Source organism: Talpa occidentalis, unplaced genomic scaffold (assembly GCF_014898055.3).
Source record: "Talpa occidentalis isolate TD23 unplaced genomic scaffold, MPIMG_talOcc4v2.1 talOcc4.15, whole genome shotgun sequence".
Lineage (NCBI taxonomy): Eukaryota > Metazoa > Chordata > Mammalia > Eulipotyphla > Talpidae > Talpa > Talpa occidentalis.
In genome coordinates, this window is record NW_023601543.1 from 1,101,091 (window position 1) to 1,125,654 (window position 24,564).

General features: G+C 63.4%; 1 protein-coding gene across 1 annotated transcript; it reads right to left on the reverse strand.

The window, feature by feature from the left end:
- Nucleotides 1-718: 718 nt before the first annotated feature.
- On the reverse strand, nucleotides 719-16,784 carry PLXNB3 (plexin B3). Its single transcript, XM_037511779.2, has 37 exons — nucleotides 16,334-16,784; nucleotides 16,062-16,226; nucleotides 12,961-12,983; nucleotides 11,383-12,468; nucleotides 10,815-10,994; nucleotides 10,206-10,334; nucleotides 10,027-10,127; nucleotides 9,349-9,481; nucleotides 9,095-9,251; nucleotides 8,904-9,012; nucleotides 8,708-8,822; nucleotides 8,468-8,593; nucleotides 8,272-8,388; nucleotides 7,961-8,054; nucleotides 7,706-7,875; nucleotides 7,402-7,553; nucleotides 7,052-7,157; nucleotides 6,394-6,524; nucleotides 6,034-6,210; nucleotides 5,729-5,927; nucleotides 5,366-5,605; nucleotides 5,129-5,290; nucleotides 4,901-5,052; nucleotides 4,677-4,777; nucleotides 4,375-4,598; nucleotides 4,086-4,264; nucleotides 3,903-3,969; nucleotides 3,344-3,671; nucleotides 3,115-3,218; nucleotides 2,938-3,031; nucleotides 2,436-2,614; nucleotides 2,134-2,294; nucleotides 1,771-1,918; nucleotides 1,549-1,613; nucleotides 1,407-1,482; nucleotides 1,214-1,288; nucleotides 719-948 (listed from the first exon to the last, which is right to left on the reverse strand). Exons 1-37 carry the CDS (start codon nucleotides 16,782-16,784, stop codon nucleotides 844-846), a joined length of 6,381 nt encoding a protein of 2,126 aa, XP_037367676.2. The 3' UTR covers nucleotides 719-843.
- Nucleotides 16,785-24,564: the final 7,780 nt, after the last annotated feature.

Consider the following 24,564-nt stretch of genomic DNA (forward strand, 5'->3'; position numbering starts at 1 on the left):
CTGGCCTGGGATCGTGTGCCACCGCCCCCCAGTGCAAGGGCTCTGGTTCTGCCAGCCCAGGCGGTCACTGCCACATGTGCCACGTGTCCCCAGGAGGCACGGGGAGCCGTCTGCGGACGAGCCCACACCTCAAGTGACTCGGCAGTGGCCTGGGGCAGGAAGAGTTGGGCCCTCGGAGTGACTGGGAGGGGGAGCCCAGGGGTCACGGCAGGGTGGCTGGATGGGGGAGGGGAGGTTCAGGGGCCGGGGGTGGGGGGCCCCGTTGGAACCTGTGGGCCCTTGTGTGGCAGAGGCTGCTGGGAGCATCGGCTCTGTCCGATGCTTACTGGCTGCTTTGAGGAGGGAACAGCAGGGCCGAGGTTGGGCCTGGGAGGGCACTCGGGGACTGTCAGGTCAGAATGAATGAATGAAGCCACTTGGCAGTGGCTGTGTTTCTCCCAAGATGGGAGATACTTGGTCCCATGTCCCTGTGCCAGGAGAGAACTTGTGAGGGGTGCGGAGGTGGGCAGAGCTGGAGGGCATGGGGGAGGCAAGAGAACACCGTCTAGGAGTGCCCGAAGACCCCCCCTCTTCCTCAGGCAGCAGAGGTCACACCCCGGGGGGGGGGGCTTTCTCTAAAAAGACATGTTTTCATTTTATTTCCACTTGTGATTCTCCAGAAAGCAAATAAATACAGTGGGGGGTCTGTGGGGGGAGGGTGGGGGTGGCTATAAATTAGAAAGAAGCCCTGGTGGGGAGAGGAAGCGCAGGGGCGGGGTGGGGGCCGGCCCAGCCCTATCCCACCAGCAGATCCGTCCTGGGGGCCTAAGGCGCTGTGGCTTCCTCCTGCTGGCTGAAGCGAGCTCACAGGTCGGTCACCTTGTTCTCCACCAGGGCAGCAATCTGCTGCAGGCGGCAGGCCAGCTGCAGCTTCTGGCCCACCGGGTCCTCCTCCAGGGCGCAGATGATCTGCCAGGGCAGAGGAGGGCAATGCCTGAGATTGCTGCCCTGTCCGAGGGCCCAGGGTCGCCAGCCCTGCTCCCAGGTCAGCGGGGCCTGGGGATAAAGAGAGGCTGCTGGGCCTCCCGGAAGAACCTGGCCCAAGGCAAGCCCTCGCCCAGCGCAGGCCCGCCCTCCCCTCTGCCGGGAGGCGGCCTGGCACCTCCACTCCCAGGGCCGATCCAGTGGGTCTTCCTGTGGGCTGAGGGGCATGCCTGGAGCACCCGGGCCTCACCTGGTCATAATACCTGTGGATGTGGTGGTAGAGTCCCTGCAGGGCCTCCAGACAGTGGGGAGCGGATGTGTAGTTCTGAGGGCAGCACGTGGGGGCAGAGGGATAAGGCCCCGGCCCCGGCTCCCTGCCTCCCTCGCCCATTGGTCCTCCCTCTCCCCCGACGCCAAGGGGTATGTCTTGGGCCACGCCTCACCCCGGAGAGCTCGGCCAGAGCCGAGTTCATCTCCTGATAGCCCGCTGGAGAGCTCTGGCGGATGTCGGCGTAGTACCTGGAGAAGGGCACGGGTGAGGGCCGGCACCCTGCCCCCGCATCCCTTCGGACTGCCGGCACCTACCTCTCCACCATCTGCTTGTAGCGAGGGATCTCCCGGGCATAGAGCAGCTTGTTCACTGGGGAATCCTGCTCGGGGCGGGGGTGGGCGTGAGCAGGGAGGCGGGGTGGGGGGGGTGGATCCGCATGGGCCCCCCTCACTACCCCCCTTCCTGCGCCCCCGCCCGGGTGTCCCCTCTAGGCCTGTCCTCCTGGCGCCCGCCTGCAGCGTCGGCCCCGCCCTCACCCGGCCCACTTTGTGCTCTGAGATGGTGCAGGCGTCGATGAAGGTCTGGGCGATGACGGCGAGGGTGGCGTCCACGTTGTCCGACACCCGCATGTCGAAGATGAGCTGTGGGTTCTTCAGGGTGTTCACCCAGAACCGCAGCAGCAGGCTGGGGACACGGGCGGCCGCGGCCATGAGGAAGGTCCTGCCTGGCTCATGCCCCCAAGCCCGGTCCCAGCCCCGAGCTCCGCGGGGAGCGGTCCTGAGTCCATGCAGGCACCCGGGGTGGGTGAGGCCGCCGACCTGGCTTCCCGCCCCGCCCTGCGGCCGCGCCGAGGGGGTGTCCTGGATCCTCCAGCCCCTCTGCAGGGCGGCGAGGCAGACCTGTTAGTTTTCCAAATGTGCAAGGTCTCTGGGTCCTCGATGCCATGCCTCTGGGCCAGCTCATCCAGGAAATCAAACAGGTACTTCACGGCGATGGGCACGGGCCGGTTCACGCTGAGGATGGCCTGGAAGGTGTCGTCCACGAATTTCTGCAGCGTGCCCTGGAGGGGGGAGGAGGACCGTGGGGCCCCGGCGGTGCCTCTGCGGGCCCGGGCCCTCTCCCCAGCTCAGTCTAGGGGCCCCTGGATGAGCTTCCCCAGCCACCTGCCTCCCCTGGAGCCCGGCTCCCTGGCCACGCTGACCTTCATGGAGAGCAGGCGCGTGAGGTAGATCTCGGGGATGGCCTTGGCCCGTGCCCGCTGCCGCTCCCGCTCCCGCAGGCTGCTGCGCCGCGTCTTGGCCCCTTCTGGCTCTTCGGCGGCTTTCACCAGGTGCCAGAGGCGCACCCCGCCCTCCTCACCATCCTCCAACATGGGGGTGTCTGATGGCACGGAAGCCTGCGCTCAGCCCTCTCCCCCACCCTGCAGTCCCCATGCAGCACCCGGGGTCCGTGACGCCACAGGCCTGGGCAGGCGGGGGGCACCGAGCAAAGCAGGGGAGGAGAGACACAGAGGGGAGGGGGCGGCCCCGGCCCAGAGCCCCCTGACCCTGCGCGGGACACGCTGCGGCCTCCCCTGCCCCAGCCCCGGGCTCAGCTCGCACCTTGGGCTTGTGTGGCAGCAAGGGCAGGGAACCCAGGCCATGTGGGTGGCACGCGGGGGGGGGGCCTGCCTGCCCACCCCAGCCCTGGGGCCAAGGACTCACTCTCCCCAGAGGGACAGCTCGGGGCTGGGCTCTGGGAGATGGCGCCTCCGTTAGGCAGCTGCGGGATGAGCCCCACCGTGGCTCCATCCGGGACCTGCAGGGGAGGGAAGCAGAGGCTGGGCACCTTCCCTGGCAGATTCGAGCCGGGGGCCTCCCTCAGCCCCCTGCCCCCCGCACCTTGTAGTGCTGCAGGGTGTTGAGTCTCTTCCAGCGGTTGTGCGTCACCGAGGTCAGGTCCTCGTCCGACAGGGTTAGGTGACCAGCCAGTCCCGAGCGCCACTCTGGGGGGACCCAGGGGAGCTGATCAGCCCGCTGCCCTCTGCCTGGGTGCGTGCTGGGAGCCAGGCAGAGCTGAGCATCACAGGTGGGGAGGGCTGGGAAGGGTCCCTGGGGCAGGTTCTCTCACCAAGATCTAGGGCATGCACTGAGGGCCTCTGGGAGAAGGGGGTGCCCCTGTAGACTTGGTCCAACACCTTCTCCTTGACCTGGGTGATGGTGTCCGTGTCCAGCACCCGCGTGGGCACATGCTGTGCCGTGGCGCTCCCTGTGGCCCCGCCTGCCCCGGGGCCTGGCAACACCATGAGCGTCAGGGGGCGGAAATCCACATCCTCCCGCAGCAGGCGGCTGTCGTTCAGCGTCCGTTTCGCCTTGCCCGTCACGGCATCCACAGGGCCCTTGTCCACCTGGCACTGGATGGCCCGGAGGAGCATGTACAGTGGCTCACCAGCCACCTCCTGCAACCGTCAGGGCAGCTGGTATCACCAGGGGTGGGGGCAGCGGGCAGCACAGAGCTGGGCGGACGTGACGACCCCCAGCTCAGAAACCCGCTCAGGGCCCTTCCCTTTCAGTCCCCCTCCCGCCATGCCCCCAGGCCCCTGGGGAGTTTGGGCAGAAGTCAGCGAGTCCACAGGCAGCCGCCCCCAAAAGGGAGCGAGGGGAAGACGGTGCTGTCCGGCGCCTCTCACCTTCAGGAAGGCGTAGAGGCAGATGGCCAGCCAGTTGGTGAGCAGCTTCTCCACCATGGTCTCTGTCCTGCAGGGAGCAGGTCGCGGGGGTTGCGGGGCGGCCCAGGGGCAGGGGCCACCTCAGGCCAGGGCGGCTGCCAAGGGGGAGCGACCTTGGGGGGTGGGGCCAGGGTCGACGCGCACCTGCGCAGCATGAGCTTGGGGTTCTTGTGCACGTAATGGGCCGCCAGGTCTCCGAGCAGCGTGGTCAGGATGTCCGTGAGGTACTCCAGCTTGCTGTGCAACGCCAGGGACAGCAGCGAAGCCACGTGGCAGCGGTCGCGCTGGGAGAAGCTGGGCTGCTCCTCCAGGGTGTGGATGAGCTAGGCCGAGGGGGCGGGCACTCAGGGCAGGAGGCCCCTGGCGTCCTCCCATCCCCGTGCCCCCGCTGGGCCCGGCCCATCCAGGCCGTGGCCCACCGCACGGCCCTCACCGTCAGGAGGAAGAGCTTGCTGTTGAGCAGGTTGGAGAGCTGCGTGAGGCCCTGGCGCACGGGCGCCCGGCGGCCCTCTCCCCCAGCCCCCTCAAGGACCGGCTGCAGCGGGCAGCCACCGTGCCCAGGGAAGAAGACGCGCTCGGCGTAGGTGCGGTAGTCCAGGAAGGGGATCCCGCTGGCCTCCAGGTCGCTGCTGAGGTCTGTCATCTCGGTCATCAGGTCTGCGCGCCAGAAGCCGCTGAGGTGTGGGCTCAGGCCCGGGGGGAGCCTCGCTACCCCTCCCCACCGCTGCCTCTTACCTGTGAATTCCTTGCGGCACTGGTCACCCACCCCAATCTCCAGGTTCTGCAGCTGCACCAGGACCTTCCGGTAGTCCCGCCGCGCCTGCTTGCTCTTGTGCCTGCAGCACGGGACCCGCTGTCGCCGCCAGAGTGGCCACCTGCCAGGGGCCTGCATGGGGCACCCCCTCCTCCCCACAAGGACGAGGACGCTCTGCCCAGGCGCGCGGCGGGCAGAGGCTCACCTGTACATGAGCGTGAGGAGGAACACAGCGGCGATCAGCACGCCGGCACCCAGACCCAGGCCCAGCTGCGCCTCCGCGGGGAAGGCGGGCGGCGCGGGCTCAGCCTCGTACTGCACCGGGCCCAGGGCCAGTCGCATGTTGCCCATCTGCACCTGGGAAGGGCGACGGGGCTCCTGAGCGCCGGCCTCAGTGCCCGAGGCACCCCCCAGTGCCAGGGCTCAGCCTCACCACAAACTGCGGCAGGGGGCCGGAGCCGTTGACCGGCTGCGGGGCCCGGGGCGGCGGCTCGCAGTACAGGTGCGTGAGCGTGAGCGTCTTCACCAGGCACTCGCTGTCGCCGATGTGCACGCGCACCTCCTCCTTGCTGATGCCCAGGCTGAGGCCCTCGCCCTGGAGCGCAGGCGGGGCCTGAGCCTCAGCGCAGCCTGTGTCCACAGGCCTACCCCAGCCCACCCCAGCCCTCACCTCCACATCCAGGACGTGGCCAGGCTTGAGGCGGTAGGGGCGTGCTGGCCCCTCACGGCTGAGGGGGGCCAGGCGGGGGTTGGGCTGGTACAGGAAGTCCTGGCCCCCGCTGGCGCTGGCGAAGTCCACGCGCAGGTTATCAAGGGTGAAGAAGACCCGCTGGGGGCGCGCCGTGTCTGGCACAGAGGGGCTCCGGCACAGGAGGAGGGTGGACGAGTTGACCGAGCAGACGGTAGAGCACTGTGAGGCAGCCGGGCCGGATGAGGGGGTGAGCCGGGCTCTGCTGCCGGCTGCTGCTGGGGCATGGTGGCGGCCCAGCCCACCTCCCTCTTGGGCACAGCCAGGGGTAGCCACGTGGCTCACCTGCAGCAAGCCCCCCTCAAGCTGAATACAAGCCGGGGGGGGCATGGCGGGAGCCCCACAGCTCCTCCTTGGAGCTGGGTCCTGGGGCCACGCCCCTGCTGTAGCCTGTAAATCTCCCTGGACCTCCAGCCACACAGACAGCCGGGGCCACCTCACCACGTCCAGGCCAGTGCCCCTGACTCGGATCAGCCGTCCGCCCCTGTGCCGGGACAACAGTCAGCAGGGTGGGGGCAGCGGCAGCCCAGCCCCTCCTCCTTGCTGCCCAGGTGGGGCGCACAGGCTGCCTGGGGTGAGCACGTCCTCACCCTCGGAAGCTGACGCTGGGCTCTGCCGCCAGGAGCTGGGGGTTGGCAGTGTAGCGGAAGGGGCTGGCGCGAAGCGTGCGCTGGGCCTGGCCGAAGACCACGCGAACCGCTGCTTCCCCTGGGGCAGCCCAGGGCATGGTGTGGCACACAATGGCCTCAGGACATACCGGCTCTTGGCTGCAGGGTGGGGAGGGGTCTGGCGTCGTGGGTTCTAGCCTGGGCTGGGCCGCCGCACGAGAGGCTCGTTCTGCCTCCCCTAATGAGGGCAGAGACCCCTGGGAAGCCCTGAGACCACCTTCCCCTGTTGTATACTGGAGGGCCCGAGGCCCACAGGGTGCGCCCCCAGTCACAGGTACTCACATGGGGCAGGGCTGGCTGCCCACGAAGGCGCTGATGTTGCCTCCTGTCTGGAGATGCCACCCATGGATGGTGAGCTGGGTGCCACCTGCTTGGGGGCCGCTCTGGGGACTCAGGCTGAGCAGGACAGGGTCCTAGGGAACAGGGCGGGCTGGAGTGGGCATGGCAGCCTGGCCCGGCACGTCCTAACGCCAGGTGCAATGCCAGTTCCAGGCGCGGCTCTGTGCCGAGCTCTCCTCAACTCTGTGCCTGCCCCGCTGGCGGGTCTTCACTCCTTGCATCTCTGCCCCAGGGGACTGCCTCCTCACCCACCACGCCTGCTCCTCCCGGGTCCACTGAGCTTGAGCCCCTGAGATCGCAGGAGTCCAGCAGAACTCTCGATGCTCCCCTCCCCTGGGCCTCCCGGCCCCGTGGCGGCCCAGCAGGCACGTGGGGTTCAAGTCAGTGCCTGGAGGCAACTGGTGCCAGGGCAGGCCCCCACAGCTCCAGGGCTGCCATCCCGCCACCTGCCCAGCCAGCGGCCGCCTCCTTGTGTCTGCCGTGTCCTCTGCTGCCCCCAGCCTGCCCTGCACTCTGTGGCCTGAAGGCCTCGGGGCCCGTCCCTTCCTGCCCTCCTTCCCGCTGTTCTCCACGCAGGGACCACGCCAGGGTGGGCACTGACCTGGTAGGTGAAGTGCTGGGTGGAGATGCCAGGTGATCGACTCTTGATGGCCACTTGGACAGGCCCCGTGGTGCCATTGGGGGCGGGGGATGTCACACACACAATCCTGGGGAGCAGAGGCCCAGCAGTCGCTCCCCGGCTGGGAGCCATGGCCGCCTCCCAGGCACTGCCCAGGGCTGCCCCTCCACCCCTTCCTCTGCCTGCTCTTCTCCCTCCCGGTCCCCCCTCCCCTGGTGCATCTGCCCCAGGGCCCACATTCCTTGGCTGCCAGCCTCCCTTCTCCTTGGGTGGCCAGTGACTGAGGACCTCCCCGAGGGTGTCCCTCTGCCCCCGCCACCTGTGTGTCTCACCGGGCAGAGGTGCGGTAGAGAGAGGGGTCGGGGCTGCAGGGCCGGCCAGCCACGCTCACAGCATCCCGCACGTCAGCAAAGCCCCGGCCCAGGTTGGAGCCCAGGATGGTGAGGGCCAAGCCGCCCTCTGGGGGGCCAGTCAGGGGCTCTACCTGTAACAGGGAAGGATGGTGGGTGCGGTCCCCCAAGCTCACAGCCCACTCTCCGTGCCCCGCCAGCCGAGCGCCTAGAGCTGGGGGGCCTGAGGCTGAGCCAGGCAGAGGGGCAGGTGAAGCCTCGGGGGCGAGCTGGGGTGGGGACTCACTGTGTTGATGCTGGGCTTGGGACACAGGGACTCCACGGCCTCGGGCGGGCACAGCGGTCCATAGCGACAGGCCGGCTGGTCGTGGCTGCACCAGCGGCAGCCCAGGCTCCCGTTGGCGGCCTGGCAGTGGCTGCAGTCAGGGTGGCCCACAGCACAGTCGTACAGGGTCACTAGGGAAGGTTGGGCGGTCACTGAGGCCCCTCCCTGCTGCCATCCGCCCTGCCCGCCCGCCCGCCCTGGTGCCCCCAGGCGCACCATGAAGAGAACGGGCATTGTCCAGCCGCTGGCCCTCGCCTCGGGTGACGTAGATGGGCACTGGGAGCTCCCGCTGGGCCATGAAGGGGTGGAACTGTGGGTGGAGGGTGGCGTCAGGCCCAGCCCCACTCCAGATCTCCCTACCTCCTCCAGGACACCCCTCCAAAGGGTGCCGCTGTTGAGGGCCCACCTTTCCCAGCAGTCAGCACACCATATTCCCTCCCGCTGCCACCCCGTGCCCGCGCCAGCTGCAGAAGGGGAGCCCCTGGGGCCCAACACAAGCGGGGAGGCCAGGTGTGGGGGCCGCTCACCTGCTGGGCCTGGCAGGCGATGAGGCCCTGGTCCCCGGCCACCTCCTCCAGGGAGGCCGGCAGCCTCCGCACCTCTCCGGGCAGCTCCAGCCAGCAGTGGTAGGAGGCAGGCAGGCCCTGGAGGGGGACGCCGTCAGGCCCTGGACACGGTCCGCCCCTCGCTGCGGTCCCCACCCCTGCCCACTGGACCACTCACCCGGAAATGCTGCAGGTTCCGAACACGCAGGACCAAACGGCTCTCCCAGCCCACGGGCACCAGTGAGGGGCCTGCCAGGTCCTCAACCTGGGGGCAAGCCCCGGGGCCACGTACCTGAACTTCCTCCTGGGGAAAGGGGTTCCTGAGCCCTTTGGAGGCAGAGGCGCCGGGACAGGGCGGGCGAGGCGCTCGGCAAGCCAAGACCCGCAGAGCAGGCGGTGGCGGCGGGCACACACCCACCTCTTGGACGCTGTAGATGATCCTCCCGTCCTCCGGGCAGTGTTCCCCAGAGACACAGCGGCTGCTCTGGGGGCACCAGTGGCATCGCCAGGGGCTGCTCACACAGGCCCGGCACCTGCAAGGCCGGGGGTGGCTCAGGTTGGACTCTGTCTGGGGGTGCCGTCCCTACCCGGTGGCAGCCAGGCCTGGCACTCACGGGGCAGCCACCTCCAAGGCCTGGACAGCACTGCAGTCGTAGAAGGAGAAGTTGGTGGTGGCCACCGGCACGTCCTCGAACATCAGGGCCAGGGGCAAGGTGACGTGGTCTGGGAGGGCATGGCCGTGGCAGACCGGTGAGGGGGTGCCTGCCCCTTCGGCTCCTGCCCCCTCCCCGCAGCGGCCCCTCACCTGTGCCCGGAGGGTTGAGCGGCAACTGGTCTTGGGGAGGGGTGACGCAAGCCACATGGGCGCCCTCCACGTGCGCCAGGCTGTCGTAGCCCCCGAAGGCGCAGTGGAAGTACTCGTCCGCCGCCAGGCCGGGCAGGCGGGGCACCGACAAGGCGACCTGAAGGCGCGGCGGGAGAGCAGAGCGTGGGGGCTCCTGGGGGGTCCTCGCTGGAGGGAGAGGGCCCCAGGGCAGAGTGAGGAGCGCGACGCCTCACCTGGCCCTGCTCCTCGCGGGGGTGCTGGGCCGGCAGCAGCCCCTGGATGCGCAGGCAGCCGCCGTCCGGCTCGTAGCTCCACAGCCACTGGTGGGGCTGGGCCGCCCGCCCGCACCGGCTCCGGCGGGTACACCTGCGGGCAGGGCCATTGGGTCGCTGTGCGGGGCTTGGACTCCCGGGGTGGCCGGCGGCCCGGGGCTGGGAGGATGCCCGGCTGGGGCACCGCGAACAGAGGGAGCGTGAGGGCGAGCTCCGAGTGGGAGGGGCCGAGAAGTGTCGCCCGCCCAGCACCGACTTTGGCCTTGACTGAGTTTGGGGCTGCCGCGGAGGGGAGGCGAGAACAGTGGACCGAGGGTCGCCCTAAGGGCTTTCTGGGCCCTCCACGCGGAGCCTGGGCGGGAGGGAAGCGGGAGCGGGCCAGGGGGCACCTGGGAGTACCGATGCAGGCCTGGCCCGCGCAGGGGCTGGGGGAGGGTGGAGTGAATGGGTGGGGCAGTAGCAGGAAGAGGGTGCCAACCAGATTCCAGGCTCCGGGGATGGGGCAGCCTGAGGACTTGGCAGTGGCCCCGTCTCCACCTCGGGGAGCCAAGCTGGCACCGCTAGAGCCCCAGGCAGTTTAGTTTCAGCCAACACATACCCCCCTGGTGGCCCAAGGCTGGGCGCAGGCCCCACGTTCACCTGCCCTGGAGGACACACCAGCCGCACAGTGGGTCCCGGGCCTGGAGGCAGCTGGCACAGTCAGGGAACTGGAGGCAGGCCGCCACGGGTACCCGGTCCACCTGGACGGGCAGCGGGGGACAGAGGTGGTGGGTGCAGAGACTCGGACCTCAGGTGCCCGGCCCCGGGACAGCCCTCACCTGCTGAGCAGTCAGGACATAGAGGTGGCTGCCACTGCTGTCCAGCAGCAGGTCTGGGCCGATGGGGGAGTCTGGAGGCCCCACCTGCTGGGAGTGGTACAGTTGGCCTTGGGAGCCGTTGAGAAAGACCTGGGGGGCAAGAACAGGGCTGGGATGGTCATGTGCAGTCTCCCCAGCTGGCGGTCCCAGGGGACACTCCATCCCAGTGCTGGGGCTCTTCCTGCTGGATCAGGGAGGCCAGCCCGTGCCATGGGGGTGGAGGGGCGGGGACTTCCTCAGCTGGGGTGAGGCCCTCCGCTACAAGAGGGTGTCCTGCCAGGCAGGAGAGCAACTTTGGGAGGACAAGCAGGTCACAAGGAAGCAAGAGTTTGCCTCCGAAAGACTTCTGGGGCCAGGCTGGGCCTGAAAAGCTGGGATTGCCTCCCGTGCCACCCCCTTCCTTGGCCGCGGGGCGGCCGTCCTCAGCCCCTCGTCAGCAAGCTGCAGCCAAGGTGGCACCCCCCAGTCATCCACGCATGCTGAGGCTCCCTGCGGCCACGGAGGGCAGGGGCCTAGCCGGAGGGGTCAGCCCAGGGGCTGGCGCAAGGGCATCCCCTTCTCCACCCTCACCTTATGCAGCCGGCCCCGGGTGTCCCCAAGAAAGGCTATGGTGTGCCCGTCTGCCTGCAGAGCGGCCACAGCGCTGACGGGCTGCTGCAGCTGCAGCAGGGGCCCGACCTCCAGGGGCTGGCGGCCGGCAATGGGGCTGGGGGTGTGCTCGTCGCCACAGGGGTACGACTCGGGGGAGTCCTGGGCAGGCAAGGAGGAGCGTGTCAATTCCCAGAAGAGGTGGCGGGACCTTCTCCAGGGCCAGAGGGACAGTGACAGGGGACCGGGAAAGCCAGGCAGCCTAGTGGGCAGGGACAGGGAGGCCGGGGGCACCAGGGGCAGAGTGATCAGGCCAGAGCCCTGGGCAGGACAAGCTTGTCCCACAGAGAGGTGAAGACTAACTCCCAGCGACAGACTGAGGGCAGGTAGGGGACATGGAGAGCGTGTGGCCCTCCTTGACACCCTCAAACCAGCAGGTCAGGGTGATGCGGGAGATGCGGGACCTAGCTGGGGAGCCCCCCACCTCCCCAGCTAGGTCCCCGCCAAGCAAGACCAGGCACAGCCAGAGAAAGGTGAGAAGGCCACTTACCGGGGGCAGGGTGACACAGCGTGACGTGACGCCGTACTCCACAGCAGCCTCCTCCTCACCGCCGGGGCCCCGGCCGCCAGCGGTGTAGCAAAGGCGCCGGGCCCGCTCCATGCTGCTATCCAGCTCGGCCAGGGGGAAGGCACACAGGGCGGCCTGTGTGCCCCTCAGGCCAGTGGCAAACGCCCCCAGCAAGATGCCTGGGGCGAGGAAGGCAGCCTGGATGAGGCCCTGGCCCCGGCAGGAGAGTGGCACCTCCACGTAGGAGTAGAGGTTGGCATCCCCCAGACAGACGCGGGCCACGTAGGAACGGTACTCAGCCTGCGAGCGGGCCCCGCGGCGGCGGAAGACAAAGTAGGCTGAGCGGGCATCGGCAAAGGCGCCCACGTAGGTGCTGTTGTAGTCGGAGAAGTCGCCTACCACCAGGCGGCCCAGGCCCTCGCTGGAGAAGGGCTGAGGCCCGGCCAGCTGGCGCACCGTCAGCGGGGGCACCCCACCAGACAGCTTGCCCGCCAAGCCTCTGGCCACGAGCAGGAGGTCGCGGCCTGGCGCCACTACCACCAGGCCCACCGTGGCCACTCCCGGGGTGTTGGCGGCCACAAACTGCCCATCGCCAGGGTCCTCGGCCTGGTACAGCACCATGGCCACGTCCCCGAGGCGCCGCTTCTCGCACACGCCCTGCCGCACCTGCCCGCAGGCCACCAGCTCCCGGGCCCGGCTGCTCACCAGCAGCAGCTGGTTGGCGTTGTCCATGAGCCGGGCCTGCGGGCACTCAGCTGGGTCGCGGAAAGGCACGCAGTCAGGACTGTCGAGGACGGGGCCCGTGACGGCCACAGCTTGTAGCTCCAGCGCCGGGCCGAGCTGGAACAGGCGGTTCGCTGCCCCGACGTAGAGTGTGTCGCCGGCCGGGTCCAGCGCCAGGTGGTAGAAGGTGGTGTTGGGAGCCGAGAAGCGGTGGGCCTGCGCCGGGGGCGGTGGCGAGCGCAGCAGCAGCAGCAGCAGCAGCAGCAGCAGCGCCGGCAGCAGGGGGGGCCAAGGGGCGGCCTGGGAGTCATCACCGGGCTTGGGGGGCACTGAGCCGCAGAAGGCCTGGTGGGAGGGAGCGTGAACCAGGCCGAAAGTCCGGCCGATGGGAGGAGAGAAGAATCCAGAAAGGGGGGGCGGGGAGGGGAAGCAAAGAGACAGAGGGAGACAGAGAGAGGACAGAGAGGGACCGAGCGCGCGCGCGAGATGGCGCGAGTAGGCTGGCACGTGTGCACGGCGCGGGCGAAGAATCTCTTCCGTGCACTGTGCGCGGTCTAGCGCGCTGAGGACTGGGTGGAAGGACGAGGGCGGAAGGACGGCTGATGGGGGGCAGCGATGCGAAGACAAGAGACCCCCGGAGAGGGCGAGCAGGAGGACGCGGCAGGGGTGAAGCTGGGGAGTGCCGGGGGCGGGGGGCAGTGCTCGGCGGCGGGCAAGGGCCAGGAGGTCAGGGGCAGCTCGGAGGACGGGGGCGAAGGAAGGCCAGTGGCGTGACGGCTAGAGGCGGGAGGCCAGGGGTACAAGGCAGGAAGACACCATTAGGGGGAGAAAGCTCACCCTGGGCAGCCCCTGGAGGAGATCTGGAGAGAGGAAAGACCCAGGGAGAAACTGAGGCAGCCAGAGAGCTGCAGGCAAAGGCATGGTCAACGGCTTCCAAGGCCAGGCCCAAAGATGGCCGGAGCCGGGCCTGCTGGGCAAGGCTGCGGGCAGAGCTGGGAGCCAGCTGGAGTGGGGATACGGAATGGGGATGCCTAGCCCCTGCCCATGGGCCCCAGGGTCCCTGTGGGCCTGGCTGGGGCCAGGAGGATCAGGGGAAGGGTGAGAGAGGAGAGCGCGGGGAGCGAGGAGGGCCAAAAAGAGCAGCGGCAGGGGGAGGGGCAAGGCCCCCACCTGCGGGGAGCCTCCAGGGGAGGGGCTGTGTCCCTGCACCCCCAGCCTGCCTGCAACAGGGAGCCGAAGCAGCAGCGGCCACAGTTGAGGGGTCTGCCAGGCCTGCACGAAGAGGCAGACACGCGAGAGAGCCCCTAGCCCGGTGCTCCCCGCCCCTCCTTCCTCCTGGCTCCAGGCGCAGAGCCACAGACAGGGGGAAGGAAGCCAGATGCCAAGTGGAGCTGGGGTCCGCCTATCTGGGCTTGTGGGCCTGCACGTGCCAGCCAGGAGTGTGCCCGCTGTCACTCAGGCCCCGGAGCCCTTATCTCAGGGACAAAGACAGGAAGGTCAGGCCTGGCTCGGACGGGGCCATTTCCTCCAGGCCGTGCTATCGCCAGGCAGCAGTGTCTGGGACTCGTGGGTGAGGGGGCAGGGGGAGCCCCGAGCCCCAGCTCCCATGCCAGCTTCCCTGCCCAGCCCCTTCCGAGGCCGGCTCTGGGGACACCAGGGGACCCAAGCACTTACCGCCAAGCAGGGGAGCAGCAGAGGGGTCTCCTCAGTTCAGCGGCCCCGGGACAGTGGTGATGGGGACAAGATGGCTGTGGGGGTCATTGTCCTGAGTGGGAGGGAGACAGTTGGGGCTCGGCCCCATTCACACGGACCCGGGGGAGGAGCCAGGGCAGGGGGCAAGGGCCTGGCGGCAGGGCTCCACCACAGCTGGCAGCTTTGTCAATAGTGGCCGCGCCAAGGCAGCCCTGCCTCCACCCCAACAATGTCCCTTCTGTGCAGAGCCCAGGCCAGGGACCCACTGTTGGGTGCACTTACCCCCACCAGCGCTGCTGTGGCCAGGGGGCTCCCTGTCACTCCCTACCCCCGGAGAGATACCCCCAGGATCTGGGGACAAAGGGACAGGCTCTCCTCCAGTCAGGAAAATGGAACCCACACAGTCGGCCCCGCCCGATGCCAGCAGAGCCAGCTCCCCCGTGGCCCCCACGTCCCTGCGGAGGGCACAGGGCAGGCCACGGAGCCCCCAGGGGAGGGTCAGGGTGCTGAGCCCCTGCATGCCAGCCTCAGCCTTGGTAGCCTTGGTGCCTGGCCAGTGCCAGGCTGGCCTCAATGCCTGCCTTTGTCCAGGCTGGGGGCAGGGGAGATGCTGACAAAGGCAGCGCGTCCCGGAGAACTTCTTCCCCCACCCCCAAGCCCCCACCCCCTTGGCCGTGAATGAGACTGGCCAGAGAGCAAGTGACTGGGCAGTTCCCAGCCACTGCCACCCTTGGGACTGGCAAAGTCGTGCCAGGTACAGCATGGTGGCAGTGGGCAGTGCCAGCAGAGGATGCTGCTGGAGGGGGCTGAGGCACAGGGGGGCACAGGAGGGGGTGAGGGCATGGCTCATGGGGAACCCAGCCTTGAACTTAAGGCTTGGAATCCAGTGGCTGGCCGCCCCCCGCCCCCCAGCCCTGTCCACGGCAACACCAGCCCAGGATATGCCTGAGCCCCCAGGGAATGTGAAGGGAGTGGTGGCAGGCAGCTGCCCCCGCTGCAGCCCTCATGGGGCACCATCTGCATGCCAAGCCAGTGGAGCAGGGTCCTGGCTCGAGGCACAGGGGCCGGTGTGCTTGGGCCCGGGCCCCTGCCTTCCCCAAGGTGCCCAGCAGCAGCAAGTTTCAGGGCAAGGTGGCAGCGGCAGGGCTTGCTGCCACCTGGCTGGGCCGGTTGGGTGGCTGTGGGGGCGGGGAGCCAAGCAAGCAGTTTCCTTTCCCTGTCCCTGCCAGGGCGAGGGTGGGCTTTCTCATTTGGGGGCAGAAACCAGGTTCCTACCTCCCAGCTGCAGGGCCACCCCTTCGAGGGGCACTGTGCTCCCAGACGTCAAGAGATGTGGTGGCAGGGCTGGTGCTGGGACACCATGGCTTTTGCCCCATCTGGGCCAGTCAGCCCTGTGGACCTCAGGTTTCTCCTGGACCCCGCGCGTCCCCAGATGGCATCTCCAACCCACTGCCCCTGCACCCTGTGTCCATGCCTGCCCCCAGCTGCTGCCTACCTGGGCGGCCGATGGCAGGGGCTGAAGAGCAGCTGACGGTGCCAGGCGTGCGTCCCAGCAGAGCCCGGGCCTCCCTCCCCACAATGCAATCGAGCCCAGCCCGACTTATGCAGCTGCCCGCCCTCCCCGCCCGCCCCTTTGCCCCACGGCCCAGGACGGGGTGCTGCTGCCCTCTGCTGGCTATGGCCGGCATGGCGGAGGGCCAGCTGTGGGCCCCTGGTGGAGCCGGTGCCAGTGAGCGGTGCCCTCCCAGCAAGTGGACAATCGGGCCATCCATGAAGTTCCTACTGAGGGGCCCGGTACAGGTGCTGTTTGGAGAGGAAGCACAGCGCTGAGAGTCTTGGCTCTCAGGGACAGAAGCCACTGCCAGGAGAGTGTCAGGAGGGGGAGTCAAGACAGGGCTGCTGAGGTTCTGGGGGGCTGCACAGAGGAAGCGGGGAGTAAGCTGACTGTGAACCAGCCAGTGCTGCCTGTGTGTGTGTGTCTTCCTGACCGCCAGGCTCAGTCTTCCATGTGAGGCCACTCGTGCCGCCTTCCGGGACAGGTAGCTGCTCCCCCGGTTCACAGGTGGGGACATGGAGACCCAGGAGGTCAGGAAATTTGAGTGAAGTCGCAAGGCCGAGAAGTGGCGCGGCTGCGGCGGCCCGTGGCCCGGAGTCGGGCCCTGAGCCTGGCCGGCGCTGGGAGGCCTGGGAGCCGCTGCGGCCAGCCTGCAGGGGCCATGCCCCCCAGCGTGGGAGGCCGTGGGCACCTGCTGTGCCCCGGGCCTGCGTGAGCTCAGGCTCGCTCCTCTGTCCTCCTTGGGACCAGGTCTTGACACTTGACTTCTCTTTGTCCTCTTCTGCCTCCTCAGGCTCCTGCTCGCGGTGCGCTGCTCCTCCTCGTCTTTCAAAGTATTCTGGGGCCTTCGACTTCCCTTACAAGTTTCAGACCCAGCGGGTCGAGGTCCAGGACAAAAGGTGGGAACAGTCTGGAAGCGACAGATGAGGGGTTTTCAGTCGCTCAAGTCTTGCGTTTGCGCACGGATGAGCGCCGCACCGGCTGGCCGCGGCTTGCCCTCGAGGTCCACCGGGGCGTTCCCTGCTGCGGCGTCACCAGGGCCGTGCTCGTCCATGCCGCCAGGGGCCCCGTCTTCTTTCAGAGTCACCTGCTGCGTGTGTTGCTGCGGACATGTCACCGGCTGGCTGCTGCGCGAGGACGCGGGGAACCGTGACTCTGGGTTCCTCTGCGGGTCTCGGTTTCGTCTTTCACCGTCATGGCCGCCGCCAGCGAAGGCCGCGAATATCCCCGTCACCACCCCTTCGGGGGCCTCGCGGTCCTGGACAGCACAGCAGGGGCCGGGCCTGGGGGAGCCTCCAGGGGCGGAGCCTCGAGGGGGCGGGGCGCTCTGGCCGCTCCAGGGGTCACGCGCTGTGGATTTTATCCAGGGCCCTTTGGGGCGCGTGGACGCCGCGGCGGGGCTTGCCCCCCCCATCGGTAAAGTGTCCTCGATCGTTTTCCAACGTCAAGCCACCGTCGCTTTTTCTGCGCTAAACTGCACTTTGTCAGGGTGAAGTTTTTTCAAATACGAGTCTTCTGGATTGGCTTCCCATGGGTTGGGGGACAGTATTTCTTGTTCTGTTTCCTGTAACAGCGCAGGTAACAGAGGGGTTGCCGCTCCCTGGAAGCAAGCTTGGGAGAATCAAATCGTCTGCAAAACCACTGAGGCTTTCCACGTTTTTGTAGTCTCCAGCCGTCCCTTCATAGATTTTAAACTACTGGTGCAATTGTGGAAATAATCGTGGGTGGGGCTCTTCAGGCTTCTTCTCGAGTCAGTCTTTTTTGGGGTAAAAATACATGACAAAGGTAGCACCTTAATCATGTAGGTGGACAGTTCAGCGGCATAATGCGCGTCGCACCTGTCTCCAAAACTTTTTCTTTTTTTTTTTTTAACATTTATTTATTTATGCACACAAGAGCTGCGGTACAGGCCAGACGTGGTGCGGGGAGGGGATTCACCACAGAGAGAGCGGGGAGCAGAACAGGCAGACTGACTGAAATCCACTGCTAAGGGGAGCAGCGGGGAGACAGGAGAGGTCTGCTGCGCCATGGGGTCAGCTCCCTGCCCAGGGATCAAACTTGTGCTGCAGTGGCTGCGGACAGCTTCACAGTGCTGCATCTTAACCCGTTGCACCATCAGGGAGGCCCCTCCAGAACTTTTTAATCTTGCAAAACTGAAACTCTGTGCCTATTAAGCCCCCCTTCTCCCGCTTCCCGAGCCCCTGGCAACCTCCATTCTACTTTCTGCTCTTATGACTTTGACTACCTCAGTTACCTCGTATGTGGGAATCATATACTATTTGCCTTTTGTGACGGGTCTCTTTCACTGGGCACAACATCCTCAAGGTGCATCCGTGTGGTGGCACATGACAAGCTCTCCTGCCTGTGAAAGGCTGAGTAACACTCCCTGGTGCCACATTTTGTTCACAAGTTCCCTGTGATGGCTACAGGGGCCGCTTCCACCTCTCGGCTACCGTGGCTGGCGCTGCTGTGGCACAGATGCACACATAGCTCTGCCTCCGATTCTTTTGGGATCGACCCAGGAGGGATTGCTGGATCATACCACGATTTTATTTTTACATTTTGAGGGAGCTGCCATAGGTTTTCTGAGGCAGCCACACCATTGACATCCCACCAACATGGGCCAAGTCACCCAATTCCCGCGCACCTGACCCACGCGTGGCATTCCCTGGGCTTTGCGCAGTGGTGGCTGGTGCTGTGGCCGCAAGGGCACTCGCTGGGCTTCGCACTGTTGTGGTCTGGACTCCGTGGGCTGCCTTCGCAGGTGTGTCTAGTCAAGTCCTGTGTCTATTTGCGAGTTAGCTTTTTTTTTTTTTAAAGATTTTTTTTTTTTTTTAATAGAGGCATGTTTTTCTTTATTTATTTGTTTGCTTGTTTGTTTGTTTTTTGTTTATACATGCACTGGGTACAGTCAGAAGCGCGGGAGGGTGAGAGAATTCACCAGAGCCAGAGCGGGGAGCAGAGCAGGCAGAAGGACCGAAGTACACTGCTGAGGGGAGCAGCGGGCGGCAGGAGAGGTCTGCGCACCATGTGGGACCCTCCACCGGTGGCCGGGGAGCAGCCGGGGATTGAACCGGCGCCGCAGAGGCCGCGGGCAGCTTCGCAACCCAGCGCTCAACCGCTGCGCCACCGGGGAGGCCCGAGTTAGCTTTTTTTTAAAAAAAAAAAAAAAAAAAGATTTATTTATACAAGACTGGGTACAGTCAGAAGCGCGGGAGGGTGAGAGAATTCACCAGAGCCACAGCGGGGAGCAGAACAGGCAGAAGGACCGAAGGACACTGCTGAGGGGAGCAGCGGGCGGCAGGAGAGGTCTGCGCGCCATGTGGACCCTCGCCCGGCTGCCCGGGATCAAACCGGTGCTGCAGAGGCTGCGGGCAGCCCAGTGCTCAACAGCTGCGCCACCAGGGGAGGCCCAGCTTTTTTTTTTTTTTTTTTTTTTTAAAGGAGGCATGCTTTATTTATTTATTTGTTTGTTTGTTTGTCTGTTTGGTTACACATGCACTGGGTACAGTCAGAAGCGCGGGAGGGCGAGAGAATTCACCAGAGCCATAGTGGGGAGCAGAGCAGGCAGAAGGACCGAAGCACACTGCTGAGGGGAGCAGCGGGCGGCAGGAGAGGTCTGCGCGCCATGTGGGACCCTCCTCTGGTGGCCGGGGAGCAGCCGGGGATCGAACCGGCGCTGCAGAGGCTGCGGGCAGCTTCTCAACCCAGCGCTCAACCGCTGCGCCACCGGGGAGGCCCAGCTTTTTTTTTTTTAAGATTTATTTTTTATTTATACAATAGCAGGGGTACAGGCCAGAGGCGTGGGAGGGTGAGAGGATTCACTAGAGACAGAGCGGGGAGCAGAGCAGGCAGACAGACCGAAAGCACTGCTGAAGAGAGCAGCAGGCACAACAAGAGAGGTCTGCCGCACCATGTGGGAATTACCTGGTCGTCCGGAAATCGAACTTGTGCTGCAGAGGCTGTGGACAGCTTCACAGCGCTGCGCTCAACCCGCTGCGCCATTGGGGTGGCCCAGTGGTTTTTTTTTTTTTTTTTTTAAGATTTTTATTTATTTATACAAGAGCTGGGGTACAGGCCAGAGGCACAGTGGGGGTGTGTGTATGAGAGGATTCACCAGAGACAGAGTGGGAAGCAGAACAAGCAGACAGACCGAAAGCACTGCTGAGGGGAGCAGCGGGGAGACAGGACAGGTCTGCCACGTTGTGTGGGTAGCTCCCTGGCTGGCTGGGAATCGAACCTGTGCTGCAGAAGCTGCGGACAACTTCACAGTGCTGCGCTCAACTGCCTGCGCCACTGGGGAGGCCTGCAAGTTAGCTTGTTTAATTCTGTGTTGTCGAGTTGTGGTTCTTTCTGTAGTCTGACTATTAGTCTCTCATCAAACATGATTTTCAACTGTTTCCTTTATTTTCTTGACTTTTCTTTCTGCAGCTATTTTTTTCCCATTCACAATCACTCTGTTGATTGTGTCCTTTGATGCACAAAATTTTTAAAAGTTTGATGTAGTTCCATTTGTCTATTTTTGGTTTGGCTGCTTTTGACATCATTTCCCAGAAGTCATTGCTAAGGCCAATGTCATGAAGATTTCCCCAGGAATTTTATACTTTCACGCCTTCTGTTTGGGTGTCTATTCTGACGTGGTTTCTCATGTGGTGTAAGGGTCTCGTTTGCAACCATCCCAGGCTGGGCAGGTTCATTGTTGGTTCTCGCAGACGATAAGATAATTTTGGAGCCTGTGGTAGACTTTTATGGCCTTTACAGCTGAGTCAGGGGACAGACCAGCTTCTTCTCCTGGCGTTTCTGTCTCCTCTCGCAGTCCTAACCGTCGCCTATCTCAGAGTGATGCAGCTCTTTCATCCCTTGCCCTCGGCACGGGTATCCCGCTCACACCCCTGCGCTCTGGGCCCAGGTGCCCATTGTGACACGGGCACGGGCAGGGCCGCAGGTGCCGGCCAGGGACGCTTGCAGTGGGAGGGCGCGAAAGCCTGACTTTTGACTCGTTTACCCCACGGGTCCAGCTTCATTCTCTTCATGAGGACCCCAACTTCCCTAGCGTTCTCTGTTGTTTGTTTTCTTTCTTGTTGTTTTCCAACAGCCTTTGTTGAAGAGATGCTCTTCCCTGCACTGAATGGCTCTGGCGCCCTTGCCGAAGATCATTTGATCACATAAGTGAGGGTTTCTTCCCGGGCTCTCTATGCTGTTCCTTCAGTCTCTTTGTCTTTTTGTCAGTATCACACAGTTGAATGCCTGTGACTTTGCAATAAGTTTTGAAACCAGGAAGTGTGAGTCATCCCACATTGTTCTGCTTTTACAGAATTGTTTTGGCTCCCTGGGCTCCCTGGGGATGCCATGCGCTTCTAGGACTGACTTTTCTCTTTGAGTCAATTTTTTTTTTAAGATTTATTTTATGCATGCATGCATACAAGAAGGGGGTGTGTGTGCAGACCAGAGGTGCGGGGAGGGGGGGGGTGAGAGGATTCACCAGAGACAGAGCGGGGAACAGAACAGGCAGATTTGCTGAAATACACTGCTGAGGGGAGCAGCAGGGAGACAGGAGAGGTCTGCTGGGTCCTGTGGTTCAGCTCCCTGGCTGGGCATCCAACTCAGGCCAGTGGCTGCCCATAGCTTCATAGTGCTGAGACTTTAACCCCTGTGCCACCAGGAGGCCCTGAGTCAATATTTGATAGACAATGTTTTTCTAGGAACATACCCATTTTGTCTAAGTTTCAAACTTATCAGCATAAAGTCTTTGGTTTTATTTGATTATTCTGAAATTAGGTCGGTCAAACCCAGATGAAATTGCTTAATATTCAGCTGTTTTTGACAGACAATGCTGGTTCCATCTGATTCAAGCTCATATGTGTGTAAGATCTCGCTCATAGGAGCTATTTAGAGAACGAGGGCTGCACATGCGTCCCCATCATCAGCCGGAAACCAGCGCCGCCTGCGAAGTCCCTCTGTCTCCTTCCCTCCCTGAGCAGGGGCGGGCGCTGTCCTGTCCTTGCTTTTCTTTATATTTGTCCCAAATAGGACTCATCCCGAAGCGGCTTTTTAAACTTTTTTTTTTAATTTTTTAAAAAGATTTATTTATTACTTATGCACACAAGAGCTGGGGTACGGGCCAGAGGTGCGGAGAGTGAGAAGATTCACCTGAGACAGAGCGGGGAGCAGAACAGGCGGATCTACTGAAATCCACTGCTGAGGGGAGCAGCGGGAGACAGGAGAGGTCTGCCGCGCCATGTGGGTAGCTCCCCAGCCAGCCGGGGATGGAACTCGTGCTGCAGAGGCTGCGGACTGCTCCACAGCGCGGTGCTCAACCCGTTGCGCCACCAGGGAGGCCCAGCTTTGTAAACGTTATATCAGTGGAATCATTTCAGATATACTTTCTGTACTTTATAGCTCTCATTGCACATGCGCACGGCTGCCTGGACTTGTAGTTTATTCACTTTTATTGCCGAACACTTTCCCATCACGTGACTCTAAAATACTTCATTTGTTCTCCTGTTCGTGGACACTTGGGTCATGTCTGGCTTTTGCCTGCTTGACCCAGTGCTGCAGTGCGCCACTGGGCATGTGACGCAGGGTGATTTTGTGAGCGGGCTACCGTAGGGGTGCCTGCAAGGCGCGCAGGGCTTCAGTGCTGTCCGATGAGGCCCAGGTGCTTGCCGAAGAGCTCGCCCCGGTTCATACCCCCGCCAGCAGCGTGTTCTCCTGCCGCTGCATCTCATTCCCGACACCTGCTATTGTTAGACTTGTTCATTTCAGCCAGCTGGTGGGAGTGAAGGAGATTTCTTGCGGCTTTAACCTGCATTTCCACAGGCCCTTCTAAAACCCAGCAGAATGAAGTCTGACGTTCTGCATGAGGCCAGGCGAATCGTGTGCAGACTTTGAAGCAATCCTCCCCTGCATGACACACCACACGCCTTTCTGCTAAGATATTTGGTGCCTACAGTTCTTGGGCAAAGCAGTCCCTGCTGCCCTACTGCTGTTTGCAGAGTTTGCTCTGATCTCCTACATCACCTAGTGCTCCTCCACCCGTTTTCCAGCTTCCAGGATGTTCTCGGTGGGTGCTCCTCTTGTTTCTTGGGGTGTGTGTGTGTGTGTGTGTGAATTCGTTCCTCTTTCACATCTGTCGTCCCTTGACCGGCGTTATCGCAGTGTTTTGAGAAGTAAGGCCTCACCACGTGTTCAGCTCTCACATTTGACCCACAGTCTCCATTTTGTCTGAACTCGCTGGCGTGTCTGTGGTTCTACCCTGGTTTCCTTCCCAGATGGTGTCGTCGTGCTTTCCTGCTTTTACTCTCGCCAGAGGCTCGTTTATTTCAGTAGTTCCAAAGAACCTGCTTTTGGTTCCATTGCTCCTTTTTTCCCCATTTCATGAATTAGTATTATCTTGGTGATTTCCTCCGTTTTACTTTCTTTTTGTTCATTCCACTGTGTTTTTTCTGACTTCCTGAGTTTGCGGGGTGCACAGCTCAGCAGAAGCACTGCTCGGCGATACCCTGCTGTTGTCCAGTTCCAACTGAGTGTAGATTTTCATCCTCGTTCTTTTTTTTTTTTTTTTAAGATTTATTTATTTACACATACAAGAACTGGGGTACAGGCCAGAGGTGCGGGGGGGGGGTGAGAGGATTCACCAGAGCCAGAGTGGGGAGCAGAACAGGGCGATTGACTGAAATCCACTGCTGAGGGGAGCAGCGGGCGACACAGGAGAGGTCTGCTGTGCCCTGTGGGTAGCTCCCTGGCCAGGGATCCAACTTGTGCTGCAGAGGCTGCGGACAGCTTCATAGGTTGCGTCTTAACCCCCTGCGCCTCCGGGGAGACCCTCAAAGTATATTCTTAATTCAAATCTTCAAATCTCATGGGTAGACTTAATTTTCGTTTCACTCTTGATTTCTGATTTTGTTCTCTTGCAATTGGAGAAGAGGAGCCATCTGACACCAGCCGTTTTCGGGTTCGGCGCCCTAACTTTTCATTTCAGTAACTGGGTAAGGTGGACTTGAAATGAATGTGAAGTCTCTTGTTCTGACTGTCTGTTTAGCAGACTTGTTTGAATGTCCTGAAATTCCTTCTTGTTTTATCTGCTTGAGCTCCCAATTCCAGCAAGATGGCCTAAGGCCCTGTGGGGAGGTGACAAATTGGCGAGTCTTCCTCTCACCGAGTCTTCCTCTCACAGCTGCTCTGCTCTTCACGCTGCGCGCTTCCTCGTGAATTCCTTGTTTTATCCTCACCAAGGGACCTCTTAATGCTCTCTGCCCTGAGGGCTCCTTTGCCCAGTGGTAATTCTCCCCACTAACTTCCTCTCGGGCTGGGATTCGCTGGGACGTCTCTGTCCATCTGCACCCTCGGGGCTGGCAGGCTGTGGAAGCCTAATTTGCAGCAAGAGGATTTACCGTCATGTGGGGTGATTTCCACAATCTTGGCATTAGGGGAGAACCCCTGGCCCGCTGAGTCTGCTACCTTTCCCTGGGCTGGGAACGAATCCTCACCTCCAAATGAGGTCTCTGTGCCACCCCCCAGATGGGAGACCACACCCCTGCTCTCCAGGCTGTCAACGTGACCTCCTGCCTCCCTGCTGGCCCATCCCGACCACAGATGCTCCAGACCTCAAAGGGTGTCATCACCTCACACCACCCAGGCTCACTGCAGCCACAGCCAGGGCTCTCCTGACTCCCTCCGCCCCTCCCCCCAATTCTGAGCCCCCAGACGGGTGACTTTGTCCTGATCTCTGTGTGCAGCAGCCAGCGGCGTGCTCACGTGTCAGCCTTCGCCGCCCCTCTCCCGTCGCCGCTCAGATGTGCCTCTGTCACCGGCGAATCTTCTCTCTCGTCAAGTGATGTATCTGTCGAGCTTTTTTGAGATGAAATTCACACAACATAAAATTACTTTTAAACTGTAAGGCCTCCCTGGTGGCGCAAGGGGTTAAGCACCGCACTATGAAGCTGTCCGCAGCCTCTGCAGCACGAGTTCCATCCCCGGCCAGGGAGGCGGCCCACATGGCACCGCAGACCTCTCCTGTCTCCCCGCTGCTCCCCTCAGCAGTGTCTGTCAGTCCGTCGGCCTATCCTGTCCCCCGCTCTGTCTCTGGGGAGTCCTCTCACCCCCTGCACCTTTGGCCTGTGCCCCAGCTCTTGTGGGCATGAATAAATCAATCTTTAAAAAAAAAAATAAACTACATAACTCAGAGGCTTTAG

Excerpts from the sequence above, each read along its gene's own strand:
- PLXNB3 (XM_037511779.2), bottom strand. The coding sequence starts at position 16,784 with ATGGGGGGGGCAAGCCCCGCCGCGGCGTCCACGCGCCCCAAAGGGCCC. Across the intron at positions 10,995-11,382 it reads GCTGTGTCACCCTGCCCCCG|GACTCCCCCGAGTCGTACCC; the intron begins GTAAGTGGCCTT and ends TTGCCTGCCCAG. Across the intron at positions 7,876-7,960 it reads CAATGCCCGTTCTCTTCATG|TGACCCTGTACGACTGTGCT; the intron begins GTGCGCCTGGGG and ends AACCTTCCCTAG.